The following is a 19918-nucleotide window of genomic DNA, read 5'->3' on the forward strand; positions in this document are numbered from 1 at the left end:
TTGGGTTAGCAGGCCATCCTGTCTGTGAATGCTTTTAAACAAAGCAACATTTTTTCCTTTTTTTTTTTTTTTTTTTTTAAATTGGAGCTCGTTTTCCTTAACCCCTTCGCTGCCAGGCCTTTTCCCCATCAGGTGCCAGGCCTTTTTTCGGCTATTTGGGGCAGTTCATGCTTAGGCCCCCATAACTTTTTGTCCACATAAGCGACCCACGCCAAATTTGCGTCCTTTTTTTCCAACATCCTAGGGATTCTAGAGGTACCCAGAGTTTGTGGGTTCCCCTGAAGGAGACCAAGAAATTAGCCAAAATACACAGAAAATTTCAGTAAAAAAAAAAAAAAAATTGAAAGAAGTCGTGCAGAAGGCGGCTTGTGTTTTTCCCCTGAAAATGGCATCAACAAAGAGATTGTGGTGCTAAAAACAACATTTTCCCAGCTTTCAGGAACAGGCAGACTTGAATCAGAAAACCCAATTTGTCAACACAATTTTGACATTTTACTGGGACATCCCCCATTTTTACTATTTTTTGTGTTTTCAGCCTCCTTCCAGTTAGTGATGAAATGGGTGACCAACCAATGCTACATCTCAGAGAGCTAAACATTCCTGAAAAGTAGACAGCAATCTGAATTCAGCAAGGGGTCATTTGTGTAGATCCTACAAGTGTTTCCTACATAAAATAACAGGTGAAATAAAATAAAAATTGAAATTGAGGTAAAAAAAAAACAGCCATTTTTCTCCACGTTTTACTCTGTAACTTTTTCCTGCGATGTCAGATTTTTTAAAGCAATATACATGCCTGCTGGACTCTTCTGGTTGCAGGGATATACAAGACTTGGAGAACCCTAGGTACCCAGAGCCAATAAATGAGCTGCACCCTGCAAATGGTTTTCATTCTATACCAGGTATACAGCAATTCATTTGGTGAAATATAAAGAGTGAAAAATAGATATCAAGAAAACCTTTGTATTTCTAAAATGGGCACAAGGTAAGGTGTTGAGAAGCAGTGGTTATTTGCTCATCTCTGAATTCCGGGGTGCCCATACTAGCACATGAATTAGAGGCTATTTCTCAAGAAGACATCTTTTTTTACACACTGTCTTACATTTGGAAGGAAAAATGTAGAGACAGACAAGGGCAATAACACTTGCTTTGCTATTCTGTGTTCCCCTAAGTCTCCCGATAAAAATGGTATCTCACTTGCGTGGGTAGGCATAATGCTCGCGACATGAAACGCAACATGGGCACATCACATTTTTACACTGAAATCTGACGTGTTTTGTGCAAAGTGCCTAGCTGTGGATTTTGGCCTATAGCTCAGCCGGCACCTAGGGAAACCTACCACACCTATGCATTTTTGAAAACTAGACACCCAGGGGAATCCAAGATGCGGTGACTTGTGGGGCTCTCACCAGGTTCCGTTACCCAGAATCCTTTGCAAACCACAAAATTTGGCAAAAAAAAGCAATTTTTCCTCTCATTTCGGTGACAGAAAGATCTGGAATCTGAGAGGAGCTACAAATTTCCTTCCTCCCAATGTTCCCCCAAGTCCCCTGATAAAAATGGTACCTTACTTGTGAGGGTAGGCTTAGTGCTCGCCAACAGCAAATGCCCCAAAACACTATCTGGACACATCAAAATTATCAAATACAAAACTACCTGTTTATGCGTGGGGGTGGGTGGAGGGGGGGCACCTGCATTTTTGGTCCTGGGCTCAGCAGCCATCTAGGGAAACTTACCAAACCTAGACATTTCTGAAAACTAGACACCCGAGGGAGTCCACGGAGGTGTGACTTGCATGGATCCCCCAATGTTTTCTTGCCCAGAATCCTCAGCAAACCTCAAATTTAGCTAAAAAAATAAAAATGTTCCCACATTTCTGTGTGGGATCACCGAACCGGGACAAATTTCCTACCACCCAACGTTACCCTCAGTCTCCCGGTAAAAACGATACCTCACTTGTGTAGGTGGGCCAAGTGCCTGTGACAGGGAAGAGACAAAAACAAATCGAAATTGAGGGGGAACTAAAGCAGGTCCAGAAGGGCAGTTTGAAGAAAAAAAAAACATTTTTAGGCTGACAAGTGCAGTAGAATTTTTATCGCTATAGATGAGACAATGTTGGGTGGTAGGAATTTTGTGGATTCCTGCAGATTCTGGAAGGTCCCATCACAAAAATGTGGGAAAAATGTGTGATTTCCAGCAAAGTTAGAGGTTTGCAGGGCATTGTGGTTAAGAAAATGGTGCAGGGTGCATGTGAAGCACACCACTCTAGAATCAAGCAGATGTTTAGTTTTCAGATGTGTCTAGGTATTGTGGATTTTGACATGGCAGCCTCCCAAAGTCAAAAAAGTGCAGCCCTCACCATTCCAAGTGGGACTATTTTGAGAGTTACCAAGCTCTCATGGCCCAAATGTAAAACCAAAACCCAAAATAATCAAATATCCTCTTGCTTGCCATTGGATAAGATGTTTTAGTGCGGGGAGAGCTGAAAGACTGTTACCCAGTTCGGGTAGAGGCATAACCAGGTCCATACTGGTTGGCAGCCACCACCCCACAATTTTTTTTTTAAATTCCCTGGCATCTAGTAGACTTTCAAGGGGGGCAGAAATGGCCTAAAAGTAATCTGGCCCTCCGGGAGCGACCCTTGCCTAAGGGGTTGCTCCCAACACATAAAAAAATTAAAATGAACTCATTTTTTTTTTATCCCTGGTGTCTAGTGCTTTTCTGCCCCCTGGGGGGGGGACACAAAAGGCCTAAAAATAATTTGCCCCCCCTGGGGAGTGGCCCTTGCCCAAGGGGCTGCTCCCCTTATGCGCAAGTATGATTAAAAAAATATATATTCCTAGGTGTCTAGTGTTTTCTGGCCCCCCACCAGGGGCAGAGCGGCCTAATTATAGTAATGGTCTAAAAGTAAATTGGCTCCCCACTCATAAAAAAATAAAAATGAACAAACAATTGTCTAGTGGTTTAAATGGCCTAAAAATCATTGGGAGCGGCCCTTTATTGAAATGTACTAAAAAATACCTGGTGTCTAGTGGGCGTTCTGCTTCCCAATTGCATTGCGATCGGGCAGCAGAAATGCTGTGAGACAAAAGAAAGGAAAGGCAAGGCCTTTCCTTTCTTGTCTCTCCCACCCTAGCTACCGGTCAGAAGAGAAATGCAAAAGCATCTCTCTTCCGGGATCGCGCTGGAAGCGAGGGGACCTCTGATGAGGTCAGCGCTTGATTTGCACACTGACATCATCAGACGTCACTGGGGTGGGTGGGTGGTAGTGGTGGGAGGGGTGGAGGGGGAAGCGATTCCCCTTCGATCCCCAACTGGGGGGTGTGGGACGGGTATAGGAAGAGCTGATCTTGTCCCAGGCACACGGGAACCGTGTGCCTGGACAAGACCAGCTTGCCCACTGCACCATATGGGTTAAAGGAAAATGAGATGCATTTAAACAAATAAATAAAAATGACAGAAGCCTTTTTTTTTTAATGAGCAGTCAGTGGTTTCATGGACAACTGCCTGCTCATAAACTTTCTTGTGAACACTCACAAAAATGAAGAGGTCCCCTAGGGACCTTTTCCTTTTGCAAATAGCTTACCCACTTAATTTTAAGATTTAAGAGCTGGTAAAATATTAATATTTTGGAATGGATTTTGGTCACAAAACATTCATACATACCTTAAAGATTTGGTATCTGAAGTGTCGCACTTAAAATGCTGCTTTCAAATACTGAATATTTATTACCAACCCCAATTAGCGATTCAGTAAGATTCGGAAATCTGTTACCGATTCACTATTTGGGTATGAAGAAATGAAAAAGAGCCATTTTGTGTCGGAAAGTCCCGATTTTACTAATCAGAGCCTTGCTGACCATAAAATTGCTTCATACATGAGGACTGTAGTTTCTTTTTTTTAACAAGTATACAGCTGAAGACTAGCCAATTTACTAATAACCAAAAAAGTGAACCTTCATACCACATCATTCCAGGCCCTCTGAGATATTTCATAACAGACCCTCAACCGCGTATTCTACCCTCAATGGTGAATGTTACCACCATGGGGTTATTTCCTGGGTAGCATCACCGCGGGATCTCCATTCACTTCACTATCCTGTTATTCAAATGAACTGATGGGATCAACATAGTATTACAAAGTTGTTGTCAAAGACTAGAACCATTGTGCCAAAACCAGCATGATGCCAGAAATTACCACCACTGCGCCCGGACAAGCTTGTTGCTAGGGATTACCCCCATTTTGCTAGGACCTGCATTTTATCAGGAATTACCACCATTGTGTGAAGGACAGCATATTACCAGGAACCAACACCATTATACCAGGGCCTACAGGTTGCCAGTTTTTACAACTAACGTAGGACTAGCATGTTGTGAGGAATTACTATCTATGTGACAGGGACAGCATGCTGCCAGAGACTACCACCACTGTGCCAGTATGTTGTGAGGGATTAACACTGTGTCAGGTCCAGCATACTACCAGGGATTACCACCACTGTGCTGTGGTAAGCGTTTTGCCAGGAGTTCTAAATTCTTACAGAACCATATTGCCATTGGAGTTTACCACCATTGTTGCCGGACTAGCAAGTTGCCAAGGTTTACCACCATGGTGCATGGCCCAGCATTTCATGTGCAGAGCAGTGAGATAAAATCTTACTCACAAGCCATGCATACATTAAATGCGTGTACATACGCAGCCTTGTACTTGCAGACAGACTCACACACAAGCTAACACATACAGATATGTACCCATGCACTTCCACAGTGCAGAAGTAAACTGTTTCTTACCCTGTAAGCATCTATTATTGGCATGTGGTGCTGTAGAGTCACATGCTGGGCATACTCTTGCCATCCATTGCTGGGCTTGGATGTGTACATGTTATTTTTCTTCAAAGAATTCTTCTCATGTCACAATATAGCGTGACTACACCTCTTGCTTACAATGCGCATGGTCATCGGCTTCATTGTTAGATTGTATTTCCGTCTGACAGGCGAGGATGACTGGAGTACAGAGACACAGGAAATGGAGCATAATAGAGAGATATGACCATGCCAGGGTAGCAGAAAATAATGATAACTACGTCCGGGTAGAAGGATGGGTGCATGGAAATCTGCAGCACAACATGCCACAAACAAATGCTTATAGGGTAACATTCTTAAAGGCATTAAAAGCAGTCCTCCTCCAAGCGGTGGCTAGCCTGTTGATGTTGCAGAAGACTGAAAAAAGGTATTTAGTACAGCCTGGCCAACATTTTCTTGTTGGTGGGGCAATACATCTACACATATGTGCTTTGTGAAAGTGTGTGGTGTAGACCAAGTAGCTGCTTTACAAATTTCAGCTATGGGGATATTCTCAAGGATGTTTCCAAAGTTCCCTAGGGTCTGAAGGGGAGGCCTTGTATTTGGTTTTATCAAACCATGGAGTAATGACTCAGGCGTTGACTGGCTCCTTGAATCGGAGGCTAGCTTGAGCATCCCTTTTAGCATAGCGGAGAAATGCATGGAGTGATGTGGAAAGAACGAAGCCTCAAAGAGGAAGTCTTTCTCGACAGGCTACTTATGCATCTCTTCCTTGTGATAAGCAGCAGCCCGATACTGAAATATGGTAACTGGAGATATCATTCAGTGTAAAAGGTTGAGCAGAGAAGAAGTCAAGATCAGTAGCCACAGGTGGATCTACATCACGAGTCCCGAGGATCTCCGTGAGGGGCTACATCATAAGAATCTCCTCAGCATGTCCCATTGTGTCAGTGTGGTGACCACGGAGGAGTGTAGATAGTGGGTCAGGTAAAGAAGGCGGGAATGTGATGATGGAGATGCGGATGGAGTATAAGAGGGTGGAGAAGGTCCTGTATCCAGAAGAGGGCTGTTGGCTTTATCCTGGTTTTTTTCCCACTGCTTTGGAAAAGGAGGGGACCCCGGCGCTTCTCCAAAACTGAGCGGTCTCCTGCAAGGCCTAGGATCTGGCATCGGAGGAGGTGCGAGAAAGTGGCCAATCTGGTGTCAGGTATTGCGCTGCTCTTGTAATTTCTAGAGGGTTTATTTGACTGGTTCGTGGGCTGGTCTTCCAATCGAAGCCCAGTGTTTCTATGCAGGCTAGTGCTTCGAGATCTATGATTTCAGATCTGATGGTCGGGTCGGTGCTGAGCCTGGAGCAGGCAGTGCAGAGGCCTTTGGTTTTAAGAATTTCTTTGGTGTGGAACTGCAGCTGGGCATGATCTTCAAAGGTGACTGTGGTGTCAACAATGGCATGAAGGCAATGGCAGCCCAGACGCCTGCTTTCGTAGGTCCTGAGTGGCTGAATGCCCCATGTGTGGTAGAAGCTTGGGGTGGTGTCAAAGGGAAGCTGTACTCAAGACCTGCTGAGCCGGCAGAAGACCTTTAATCTCGAGGTCAGAGATTAAACTTTATTCGGGTGAGAATGACTCATCAGTGGCCGAGGCTTGGGATGATGCTCCCCCTCAAGGTTCTGGGTACTGAAGAGGACTGGGGTATCTTCTGAGGAACATCTCAAGGTGCTGAGTTCTGCACTCTCAAAGGGTCCTCTTCGACTGAAAGGATTGACATGCGTCGCAAGAGGCCTCATCATGCTCGGGTGAGAGACAGATTGCAGAACTGGTGGAGATGGGCTTAGGGGTATTTCACAATACACCGCTGGCAGTATTGAAAGGATGTCCATTCCATCATAGGTAAGACATGATGAGAGCAGATAGCAACGAAATAAAAAGATGCTGTAACAGACAATGCCCCCCCCAGAGGCCGGATATGACAAGCGTACTGCTCCGAGCGGTAACTGGAAATGCCGACCAGACACACGAGAAAGGGGGCAACACAACTGTAACATTAACAATGGGTAAAAGTAAACTTGAGAACGATCACTGCGTCGATCCGGAGTACGGAAGCACACAACTGAAGCTACAACTACAGGGGAAGAGAGAGGCAGTTAAGGCACTGCTGCACAAGGACTCCTTGCTATGAGAGCTGAAGGAAACTTTTCAGCTCTCATGGTAATAGGATGTGCAGTAAACCTAGCAACATGACAAATGCCTATTTTTCTCTTTCGCCGCTACAGTTTTTGCCTCAATTTACTGTTGCATTAGTTTTTGCCTCAAAGGGGTGGAAAGAGCAGTTTCCCAGTAAACTCTTAAAACAGAGCCCACTGTGGTGAAGGATCCCAGTGCATTAAAGGTGCTTTTCTAATTTAAAAGATAGAAACTACAAAGTATCAAAAATCTCTATTATAAGGAAAGAAATTTAAGAAAGTGCAAACTTGATGAAGAGTAGAGTACAGGAATAAGAAAGAAGAGACCAATTGTACACCTAAAATAAACAAATATGTTGCAAACACACAAGAATTGTAGTATGAACATAACATATGTTGTGCATGTCTTAATTAAGCAGAATACAATAAAATAATGAATACCTCTTCATCCAATTCTTTCATGATCTTGTCTAATTTTATATTAGATAACCTGAAATAAAAAACAAAAAAGTAAAATGTAGAAATGCACATTGTATATTCATTTAAGCACCCACAAGAACACCAGATATTTTACAGAGAGCAATTACTAAAACCCCCAGATCACTTGTCATGGATAACCATGGTGCAAAGCAGTATGGAAAAGCCTCATATGGTTCTAGTATATAGTATGGTAAATACTCTAAGGCAGTGGTGTTCTTACATAGCATGGAATGTGCAATGCTCTATTTAGAAACGGATTTTAAAAATAGTTTTCATTTGCATTCCAAAATTAATGATTCTACTACTGAAGAACACACTGAATACCCTCTAACGTCTTCTATCCTCCTCTCCCAATTTGGAATATATTAGTGGACCCTCAAACTTAACAGATTCCCAATAATGTTCCCTAAGGTTTTCGTTTCACACTACGAATAGAAATTAGAATTTCTTGAGGTACATAAAGTAATGCAGATCATACCAAAAGATCTCCCCTTTCATCCTATAAACACATATCGAACTTATCAAGGATCAGAGTTCCTATACAGTAAGATTCACTAAAATGTCATGTTCCTCCATGTATATCTACAGTTTACAGACTCTATTAGGTAAGTATGAAACCTATGCACAGCTCCAAAAGAAAGCCTCAAACCTTCACATACCGACAGTTTCAAATGCATACAGCCCAGTGAACAGTGCAATACAGTTATTTGACAGTAAATGTTTCAATCACACTTATCTGTTGTAAGAGTATGTGAAAGAGCTGCTTTCAAGGACAAATAGTTTATACCTCCCTAATATGCTGTGATAAGATAGTATTAAGCTGCCATATTTTCTGAAGCTTACTGATGGGCAAGGACATTTCTAAAAATACCCTTTATGAATTCCTTGCCAATTATGTGTGACCATAAGGAAGATCAGTTATATGATTTTCTAAATGGAGAGATTGCCGTCAAGAGGATTTTAATGGATGAGTGGGACAGACCATTTGAAGAAAATACAGACTAACCTGCTCTTGTGTTGAAGAAACACAGTGAATACCTGGAGCAGAGCACCATAAAACAATTGTTTCAATTTGGCTATACATGTCCTGTTTACTGGATCGCTTTGGCAAGTATTTTTCTGCAGCCTTCTGCGATTTCTAGGATAGTATTTATTGTGTGCAGGGGCCAGGCCGATAAAGCGAGCCACCTCAGGTTCAGATGTAGCACTTGATCCCAGTGCGTTCTTAAGAGATTGGTTTAAGAGGAATGTGTACAGATTCTCAGAGAATTAGTTCAGTGCACCAGTATAACTGGGCAATGTTGGAGCTATCAAGAGTTTGAGTGGATTGCGTTTCATTTTATTGATGACTCTCTGGGATAAGAAGAAAAACATAAGCAAACATTCACTAGCATGCTATGTGAATGGCATTACCCCATGCCCCCTTCTGTGGGAATCTACTTGCCCAGAAGCATCATTTGTGGGTCTTACCATGTGCAAAGAGATTCAAGGTTTAGAGTTTCCCACTTCTGGAAGATGGTCCTCATGTTGACAATTGTTCACCTCCTACTCTTGATATTCTTTTGTTGCTCGACTCAACATATCGGCCAATTGGTTGCTGGCACTTGGGATGTGTTCTGCTTTCAGAGTAACATGGTGGCTGATTGTCTATTTACAAATCCTTTTGTGCTTCTCTGGAAAGTAGTTGTTGCCTCATTCCTCCATATTTGTATAGGTTGAACATTCTTATTGTCTTCCCAAACTAATAGCGCGTATCCTGAAATGCTTGGGAGGAAGGTCTGAAGACCTAAAGTCACCACTTTGGAGACTGATTACATTCTAACTTCTTGAACTGACCACATTCCTTTGACCTCAGATCCTGGAGATGATCTCCTCAAACGTCCAGGGAAGCATTGTTGGTAATTATGAATGCGTGGGGCTGGATGGAGGAAATTCAATCACGTTGTATCGGCACACTGGTTTCATTTTAGCCATCAGGGTACTGCATCCTTCATTTTCTTATTGATCTTGACACAGTAACTGGAAGATTCGTGGTCTTGCAAACACTGGTTATCTAGCTCTGCCTGGCAAGGTCTCATCCATAAACTGCAGTTTGGAATCAAAGGGGTGTAGAATGACATCACCACTAGGAAAGATTTAGAAATGCGTACCAAAGTGGACTCTTTTCTTCAGAGCCTGTCGGCAAGACCTGAGATCTTTGTTACTCTCTTCCTCTATGTAAAAGGCTTTGCCTTGTTCTATGTCGAGAAATATTCAAAGAAATCTTAACATTCTGTCTGGATTTAAGGAGGATTTGCTCTTGCTGAATGTAAATCAGAGAGTAGAAGAGTTGAAGACAAACTCTTGGCCACTCAAGATGACGGGGCCTTTCCGAGCCAATCATCCAGGTAAGGGAAAATGTGATGGTCCAATCTTCTGAGATAAGCTGTCACAGGGTGTAGAATATTGGCTCTGTATATACTATCTCAAAGTAAAAGATAGTGTGCACAGAATCCAAGGGTTCCCCCCTTAGAGGTTGATAGTGGCAAAATTAGATAATTCTAATGCTCTGTTTTGTGGTAGTGTGGTCGAGCAATTGGCTTATCAGAGGGTAGTGTTAAGCATTTGTTGAACACACACAGGCAATAAATGAGGAACACATACTTGAAGACTAAACTCCAATAGTTTTTATATGGTAAAATATATTTTCTTAATTTATTTTAGAACCACAAGATTCAAGATTTGATGTAAATACATAAAATGCAAGGTACTTCACACAGGTAAGTAGGGAACTTTGATTTAAAACAGTAGTACACACAGTTTAGGTTAAAATGGCAATAAGTTATTTTAAAAGTGGACACAGTGCAAAGATCAACAGTTCCTGGGGGAGGTAAGTTTGGTTAAGTTTCTCAGGTAAGTAAAGCACTTACACAGTCAGTCTCCTGGGCATAGGCAGCCCACCGTTGGGGGTTCAAGGTAACCCCAAAGTCACTGCACCAGCAACACAGGGCCAGTCAGGTGCAGAGGTCAAAGGAGGGCCCAAAACACATACGTGCCTATGGAGAACAGGGGTGCTCCGGTTCTGGTCTACTGGCAGGTAAGTACCCACATCCTCAGGGAGCAGACCAGGGAGGTTTTGTAGAGCACTGGGGGGGAGGGGTCACAAACCGGCACACAAAACACACCCTCAGCGGCACAGGGGCAGCCGGGTGAAGTGTGTTGGGTTTGCTACAGGAAGCAATGGAGGGACCCTGGGGTCACTTGGGCGATGCAGGGAGGGCAGAGGGGGGCTTCTCGGGCCAGCCACTGACTGGGCTAGGATGAGGGCCGCCTGCTGGTCACTCCTGCACTGGTGGGTGGTTCCTCTCGGTCCTGGGGGCTGCAGGTGCAGTGCTTGGTCCAGGCGTCTGGTTCCTTGTTACCAGGCAGTCGCGGTCAGGGGGAGCCTCTGAATCCTCTCTGCAGGCGTCGCTGTGGGGGTACAGGGCGGTCGACTCAGGTTACTCACATTGTCGCAGTCAACTGGGAGTCCTCTCTGCAGCGTTTGTTCTCTGGAGCTCGAGTTGGGGGCATCGGGTGCAGAGTGAGAAGTCTCACGCTTCCGGCAGGAAGGGAGAGTTCTTTCAAAGTTTTTTCAAAGTTGCAAAAATATTGCAGTTGGTGAACAGTTCCGCTGTTCTCTGGAGTTTCTTGGTCCTTCGGGTTCAGGGCAGTCCTCAGAGGTCACTGGTCCCCGTCGGATGCATCGCTGTGCAGGTTCTTTGAGCTTGGAGATAGGGCCGTAGTGCTGGGACCAAGTCAGTTGTCGTCTCCGTGGTTTCTGCGGGGTTTTCAGTTCAGCAGCCCTTCTTTGTGTAGGTTGCAGGAATCTGATTTCCTGGGTTCAGGGTCACCCTTAAATACTAAATATAGGGGTGTGTTTAGGCCTGGGGGGCAGTAGCCAATGGCTACTGTCCTATTGGCTACTGCCACGGAGGGTGGCTACACCCTCTTTGTGCCTCCTCCCTGAGGGGAGGGGGTGCACAACCCTAATCCTATTGGGGGAATCCTCCAATCTCAAGATGGAGGATTTCTAAAGGCAGGGGTCACCTCAGCTTAGGACAACTTAGGAGGCTGTCCTGACTTCTGGGTGACTCCTCCTTGTTTTACTCATTATCCTCTCCTGCCATGCTGCTGAAAGTGGGGAGGTGGAGGGGCGAGCATCTCCACTAGCTGGGATGCCCTGGGGTGCTGTAACAAAAGGCATGAGACTTTGAGGCTCACCACCAGGTGTTACAGTTCCTGCAGGGTGAGATGAGAAGCACCTCCACCCAGTACAGGATTTGTTCCTGGCCACAGGGTGACAAAAGCACTCACCCCATGTGGCCAGAAACTCGTCTGGTTGTGGCAGGCTGGCAGAAACTAGTTAGCCTAGCACTAGGAGTCAGACTAGTATTCAAGGGGCATCTATAAGATGCCCTCTGGGTGTATTTTACAATAAATGGCATCAGTGTGCATTTATTGTGCTGAGAGGTTTGATACCAAACCTCCCAGATTTCAGTGTAGCCATTATGGAACTATGGAGTTTGTGTTTGACAAACTCCCAAACCATATATTCTTTATGGCTACCCTACACTTACAATGTCTATGGTTTTGCTTAGACACTGTAGGGGCATAGTGCTCATTCACATATGCCCTCACCTGGGGTGTAGTGGACCCTGCCTTAGGGCTGTAAGGCGTGCTAGAGGGGGTGAGAGGTGGGCATGGCACTCTGCGGGGAGTGCCATGTCGACCTAGTCATTTTCTCTCCACCAGCACACACAAGCTGTGAGGCAGTGTGCATGTGCTGAGTGAGGGGTCCCCAGGGTGGCATAACACATGCTGCAGCCCTTGGAGACCTTCCCTGGCAACAGGGCCCTTGGTACCAAGGGTACCATTTACAAAGGACTTATCTGTGTGCCAAAGCTGTGCCAATTGTGGGAACAAAGGTACAGTTTAGGGAAAGAACACTGGGGCCTGGTTAGCAGGGTCCCAGCACACTTTCAATCATAACTGGCATCAACAAAAAGCAAAAAGTCAGGGGGTAACCATGTCAAGGAAGGCATTTCCTTACACAAGGTCAGGCATTTTGTAAAGATTCACTGGGCAGTTTTGAGGCTGAAGGAGAGGATTTTGAACTGGCAGAGGCTACTATTCTCTGAATTCTAAGTATAGTCTTGGGGTAGGGTACACAGGAATGTCAAAGTAAACATTTTGGAAGTCTAAGGAAGTTGTTTAATCCCCCTTGTTCAGCAACTTAACAATTTACTGAAGAGTAACCCTATGGAATGATTGCTTTCTATGAAGTTGCTTAGCTAGCAGAAGTCTAGTATTGGTCTCAATTTGTCTGATTTCTGTTTTATGAGGGAAAGATTTGAATAGAAACTTAAGTTTTGTTGGAGGTGGGGCATGATTTCTATTGCTCCCTTCTAACATAGTTGTTCTTTTTTTAATTGCAACTGTTAAAGATGTTGCATACATCTTCTCTGAGGCACGTTTGATGACGGTATGCTGATGGAATATATGTTGTGCCCATTAAGAACTAGTACTAGGCCCCAGCTATTTGTTATAATGGGCTTCCAATGTTCCTAGAAATTGGGAATTTGACCCTCTATGGAATGAAAAGGACTCATGGCCGGTGCCAGGATGATGTCACTCTCAGCTAGAAGATTACTGAGAGGGCTGTTGAGTCGCTATCTTTCTTTGAGATGACTGACTGGAGTAGGCAGATGGAGGGCTGTCTGTACTGTTGACAGTACTGATGGTTATATCCCTGCTGAAACAGCTAGTAGGGTTGATAGAGGTAAAAACTGAAAACAGCCTCTAAAATGGAAATTAACCTCTGCTATAGCTGTCTAAAGATCTGGGGTCTTCATTGTGGAAGGGCACCTAGGGTTCCTTTTGTTTTCCCATCTTTTATATTTCACAGTCATACAGCATGTCAAAACTCTTGGGCTGTACTTTAGAGAGGAAAGATGTTGCTTTGAGGCACACCCTGCCTTCTGAAGAAGGCTGTCCTTGCTAGCTGTCAGAAACCTGTGGAGCCCATACCACTGCTGTATCGATCTGAGTATGTCTCTCTACTTCTTGAATAATTGCTTTACACCTTGTACTCAAGGAGGTGTTATAGAATCTAATTTACATTTGACCATGTATGTCTGTCATAGATTCCTAGAATGGCGAGAGTACTGGAAGTTCTGACAGTGGTACCAGCTCACATTGTCCAACTTTCTACCCTCTTTATCAGGTGGTTTAAAGAAAGGAGTAGAAGGAATTCTTGACTTTGTTTGGACTGCCTGTACAACTACAGTCGGGTTAAGGATACCCTCTGAGGCATGCTGGAGATCTTTCAGGTGCCTTGTATTTGTGAGAGGGCAAGGTGCAATAAGCGTTAAAGGCAGAGGTTTGATAGATGGGTTTAGTAATCTAGGACTACCTGTCATAAGGATGGACTTCGGTGAACACGGTTTTGATGAAAAAATAGGAGTCTGTAACTCTGGCAATGTTTGTTCAGGGAAACATGTGTAGTAATCTGCAAGCATTAAGCACAGGTCCTTTACCAATGCTCTGGGTACCTGCATCATGAATTCTTTCCGACAATGGTAACCTTCTTCAAAATGTTCATACTCATACTGCTAAAATGATCTCACTTATCTTTTGAGTGCCTGGATGTGATGGAGGTTGGTCATTGAAGGAATATTTGCCTTCGGGTACTGGATGTCATCGTCTGTTTGATATCAGACATTCAGTTAAATGGAAAATTCAGACTTTAGTAAATATCTTGTTGGAAAAGGCAATAAATTACTAGGTGCTATTCTCAGGTAAAATTAGCACTCAAATGCCCTTATCCAATATTAAAATGACGCAAAAAGGTCTCGTTGAAGTGTCCCTCATCAACTTTGTGTGCTCTACTCATGACTGCTGTTGACAATGTCATCGCCAACATGGTAGCCTTTTGGATCTCAGTTGTTAGCCATTGTCTCCAACTTGCATCATCGATGATTTCTTCATATGAGGTAGGCCTGCTGACTTGGAGATTGATTTGTCTTAGTACTGTACTTTCAAAGATGGGTGGAAAGTTCGGAATGTGCCTTCAGGAGACTGAAGAGGTATCCTTTTTTTTGGGAAGTTGCATGACTTACTATTCAGAGCTCTGACTTCTAGGTGTCGATACCTTAGTGCTCTTGTGTCTCTTACTTTTTATTTTGCTGGAATGTTCTCCTTGGGAGGAATATGTGTGGGACTGTTCTGCAGAGGCTTCTCTTACGGGCCTTTTTTGGAGATTTTAGAACCTTCCTGTTCTTCTCATCAAGATGGTGCCTCCTTGCCCCTGATCTTAAGAAGCCATAAGACCAGAGTACCTTCTCTGTCCTTTAGAGTTTTAGCATAAAAAAGTTCAACCAATCTTGCACCCTTTAGTCTTGTGACTGGGATGAAGACAACAAATGGACTCCGTGTAGGGTTTTCAGAATGTCGGCTTAGATTCCCACAGGTCACAGTGTCTGAACAGGGCATGATTCCAGTCAGGAAATTTCGCCTACAGGTGAGACAGGTTTCTCTGCATGAAAAGGAGATGTGGTGTCAAGATGAATAAAAATAGGTCTCTCTGAGGAGAAAACTGAGTAGAGCCCAGGGAGACTCATCACAATGTGTGGCAAAAAATCTGCTGCATGGTAGCCCCTAAGAGAAGTGGTGTTGGTTCTGTTGTGTTCTAACTGGCTGAAGCTTGACTCTTGTTTTTAATGATAAGGCGCTAATAGCGTGGTCACTTCAACCTATTACAGCTCAGCTTAGCCCTAATTACTCAAGAAGAGACCCCTGCCTTCACAACAAGGATGATTCAAGAAGTTGAGTATATTAAAGATCCAGCACTGGATCAATGCTCTTGAACAATGCTAAAAAAAAAACTCCACGCGTCTTACATTCTAGTAATCCTTGCCCAGAGAATTAGTAATTGCTTTCAGTTTGTAAAATGAATTTCTATTGAATGATTTCTTGAAAAACGCTCTGAAAACAGATGTTTCGGAAAACCATGTGTATTCTGGATTCCTCTACTGAGGCACAACAATGTGAAAAACCTTCAAGATTTTAGATGGGTTCGCTAAGTGTTTGGGCAAGAACTATTAAATAGGATAGTTTTCTGAGCTCAATAATGAAATAGGATTTTTTATAAAGATGGGTGTCTCTCTCATTGTCATCCCACTAAAAATACAGCCTCGTATCTGGATAAGTAAATACTGGCCGGGCGGTCCAGCACCCTGACATCTTGGTAAATGGCTGGATCTGTAGCTGGACTATTGATGTGGACAGTAACTAAGAAGACTTGGAGACACGTGATGGAGATGTGATTCTGATGTCCCAGGAAAAGGTGGATACCTTCTGAAGGTCCTGTGATCTGGTGACAAACAGGTAAGGGACTGCAAGCAATCCAGCAGCAAAAGGGGAAAGCAAAAGACTATGGGGCATTTTAGAGAACCAAAAACCACCCACTCCTGGCTTCACATGTATTTGCCCTGTGTCCATAATCAATGTGATAGTTGAGCCAGGGATGTAGCTGTAAAAAAAAAAAAAAAAACATGAATGGGATCTAAGTTCACTTGAAGTTTTTAGTTTGATGCACAAGAGGTAATTTCACAAACAGACAGCTGTCAGTAGTTAAGACCTAAAAAAAGGAGTTCAAGTAGAAGACCAATCGACAGTAGATACTGTAAGATTCCTCTCCCTCAAAACATACACTAGTGTAAATGTTCAACAAGTTACTTACCTTTGGTAACATCTTATCTGGTACATATTCTAGTTGCAGATTCCTTAACTTAGAATTTACCCCAGGTGTCAGTCTGGAGCCAGAGATGTTTCTTCAACAGTATCCCTGAGCGGTGTCAAGTGGCGTCAGTCGGCTCTGTGTCTGTCGACAGTGTCGTGCGTGCCATACATGACATCATGGGTCCTATATAGGCACTATCCCAGTGTGCTGATTTCATTTTCTTTTCAGGACTTTCCATTCCAGAAGCGTGAAGCCAAGAAGAATACTGACCACTGGTGCCTCAAAACTAAAGCCCTCAAATGAAGTCAGTGTCCCTAGAAATCAGTGCACAGAACAGAGAAGATGGGTGGGTCGGTAAGGAATCGGCAACTAGAATATGTCTCTACAAGATAAGTTGTTACCAAAGGTAAGTAACTTATTCATCTGGTAGAGACTTCTAGTTGCAGATTTCTTACCTTAGATAGATACACAAGCAATCCCATCCCCTCAGGTGGGACTGCGTACCAAGATCATACTAGGAAGTCCTGCAGGACTGAAAGGGCAAAGTATCTGTCCCTTCAGACCTGACTGTCCAGGCAGTAGTGTTTGGTGAACGTGTGCAAGGGTGCCCATACTGACACCTGACAGATGTCCAGGACTGGAACACCATGTGCCTATGCAGTGGTTGCAGCAGTCACTCTGGTAGAATGAGCGTGAAAAACCTGAGGAGGTTGCTTTACAGTCAAAGCGTAGCACATTCAAATGCAGAGAACAACTCATCTGGTGATGGTTCTCTTCGGCACTGCCTGACCTTTCTTTGCACCCACATAACCAATAAAGAGATGATCATCCATCCAGAACTTTTTGGTACGATCAAAGTAGAACGCAAACACTCTTTTTGGGTCCAGCCGGTGAAGTCCTTCGTCTTCCTTAGAAGGATGTGGGAGTGCATAAAAAATAGGCAAGGTGATATATTGGCCTACGTGAAAGGGCGTGACCACCTTTGTTTTTTTTTTTATAAAGAACTTTATTGATTTTGAAGACAGGTGAAGGAAAATAACACACACAAAAAGATAAATAAGAGGCATTAAATTGAAGCATTAGAGACGAATATTCTTCCAGAATCAAACAAGCCCTGCGGGCAATAGTAACAATTTACAGTTAAAGTTCCACTTGCAGCTTTGTAAAACACTGTAGACAAACATTTGTATAAGAGTTATATAAGTTTATATATTTATATACTAGGCGGCACCCCCGGAGTACGGGACACCCTCAGATCTGGTAGATTCGACAGGGTGCTCACTGCTCAAGAATATCCTGCGGCCTCCCACTTCCCCCATATCATATAATATTTCTTTGGGCAACCTCTGGCTTCGTATACAAGTTTCTCACGTTGGGCACACCAGTCCATTCCTTGTCGCCATTTGGCCAGTGCTGGTGCCTCAGCTGCCTTCCAGTGCATCATTATGTCTCCATTAGCCACTAGGCATGCCAGACCCAGGAAGGTTCGGTCTGCCCTCCTGAGCCCCACATCTTCCAATGCCCCCAGTAGGAGTGTTATCGGAGCCAGTTCGATCTCACTACCCAGGAGCTTCAAAACCTCTCCCACCACAGCCCTCCAATAAGATGCTATAGATGGACAGGACCACACCATGTGGAAGAAGTCTGCTGCCGGGCCAAAGCAGTGAGGACAATCGGCCCGCTTTGTGCAGCCTGAGTGGTGTGAGGTAGGCCGTGTGGCAAAAAAGAACTGCAGCAGTCTGAAACGGGATGTCATTGTAAGGTTCCGAGGGGCCATGAGGGCCTCCCTCCATTCCTCCTCCCCCACGGGGCCCACCCAACCCTCCCACCTGCGGCGGGGGCCCTCCAGGGGCAACGCAGTATTTGTAATCAAGGAGCGGTATATCTGCGACCCCCCTCCCCCCTTCCCCAGGCTTCCCATCAGCACCTTCGCCTCCATAGGACTTTGTTCCAGTATGGTTTCACCGCCCTGCATATGCACTGACAGCGCATGGCGGAGTTGTAAGTATCTGTGAAACTGAGTTATATTTAAAGAGAAGAGTCGTTGGAGCTCCTCGAAGGAGCGTATCCGTGACCCCTCCCAAACATCTCCGAGTAGGGAGATACCGATGGTGTCCCAACTGTGAAATCCTTCCAGCGCCGACGGCTGTCAACATTCTGCCTCGCCAGAGTGGGGTTTGCTGAGTGAGACTGTTCCACCGACAAGATTTCTTTTGGGCCTCCCGCCATCCCAGTAGGACCACCCTAGTTATCTCAGGCATCGCCTGGGGAATTGGACACCCATATAGCATATCAAGGATCTGATTGTAGCCCAATGTTTGGAGTTCCAGTCGGTAGGCTGGATCTGACCAGCCCCCACCCATCCAGTCGTTGATCACTAGTAGGTGCATGGCGAGATAGTAGTAATACATATTTGACATTCCCAGACCTCCTTCGTAAATGTCCCTCTGGCAGGTGGCGAGAGCCAGCCTTGGGTGGCCACTGTCCCAAAGGAAGAGGCGCGCCATTGTGTCGATCTCTCTGAACCATTTCCGAGGGATCGGGTATGGGTAGTTTTGCAGAAGATAGAGGAGCCTGGGGAGAACCATCATCTTATAGAGTGCTATTTGACCGAGTGGGTTAAGGGGTAAGGTCTGCCATCGCTGGAGGTCCTCTTTAATTCTTTGGGACATCGGAGCAACATTTCGCGCCCATGCCACCTCAGGCAGCAAGGACACCTGCACTCCCAGGTATTTAAAGCTATTGTGTCTGATTGGGATCTGCTGCTGCCACGCGATGCATTCCCGTGTGGGATGCAGAGGAACCAGCAAGGATTTACTGGGGTTCAGTGTCAGACCAGAGGCTTCAGAAAATAGGTTGCAGGATTCGAGGGCCACACCTGGCGGGGTTTGATAGGTATATGAGCACGTCATCCCCGTATAAGGCCACACGATCCTCAGTTCCCGCAGGCCATGCCCACCCCTCAACCAGGGGGTCCTCTTTCAGCAGTTTTGCCAAGGGCTTTATTGCGAGCGCGAAGAGCAGGGGGGACAGCGGGCATCCCTGACGGGTACCCCGGCGAAGGGAAAATTGGTCTGATAGCACACCATTTACCAAGACACGAGCCGTCGGATTGGAATACAGGAGCCTCACGAGGCCGCAGAACTTGGGCCTGAACCCATTGCCCCACAGGACTCACTCCAAATAGGACCAGTCCACGGTGTCAAAGGCCTTCTCAAAATCTAGTAAGAGAAGGGCTGGGGGGACTGGGTCAGGTCCCTCGGGTGGGCTAATGCTACGTGCAGATGCCCTATACATTGTCTTGTGCTGCCGGTGGGCATAAACCCACATTGGTCAGGGTGTATCAGTGAAGGAAGCACTCGTTTCAGTCCGGTGGCGATAATCGTGGAAAGCACCTTGATCTCAGTGTTTAGAAGTGAGATGGGGCAATGAGCAGTGCCGCGACTGGGGCTGTGTCTTCGGGATCACGACAATTGTAGCTTGGTCAATCGCCGGCGGGAAGCTATTAGTTATTTGGGCTTCTTCGTACATGCTCAGCAGGTGTGGGCCTAGAATGTCACCACACCTGCTGTACAGCTCCGCCGGGAACCCGTCCGGGCCAGGTGTTTTTCCTGACGCTAGTTTGGTTATAGCATTTTTTATCTCCTCCAGAGTTAAAGCGGCGTCTAGATTTTCTCTGGTTGTACGTGAGATTTTAGG

The 19918-nt window shown here is 45.0% G+C and overlaps 1 protein-coding gene across 1 annotated transcript in view; it reads right to left on the reverse strand.

The window, feature by feature from the left end:
* The window catches only part of ROCK1 (Rho associated coiled-coil containing protein kinase 1), a 1374854-nt gene that overhangs the window by 736959 nt on the left and 617977 nt on the right, over nt 1-19918 (reverse strand). Inside the window, exon 13 of the mRNA XM_069219991.1 lies at nt 7420-7468. Within this exon, the coding sequence (XP_069076092.1) occupies nt 7420-7468 (49 nt within the window). The remainder of the gene's footprint in view (nt 1-7419; nt 7469-19918) is intronic.

This window comes from Pleurodeles waltl, chromosome 2_2 (assembly GCF_031143425.1).
Source record: "Pleurodeles waltl isolate 20211129_DDA chromosome 2_2, aPleWal1.hap1.20221129, whole genome shotgun sequence".
NCBI lineage: Eukaryota > Metazoa > Chordata > Amphibia > Caudata > Salamandridae > Pleurodeles > Pleurodeles waltl.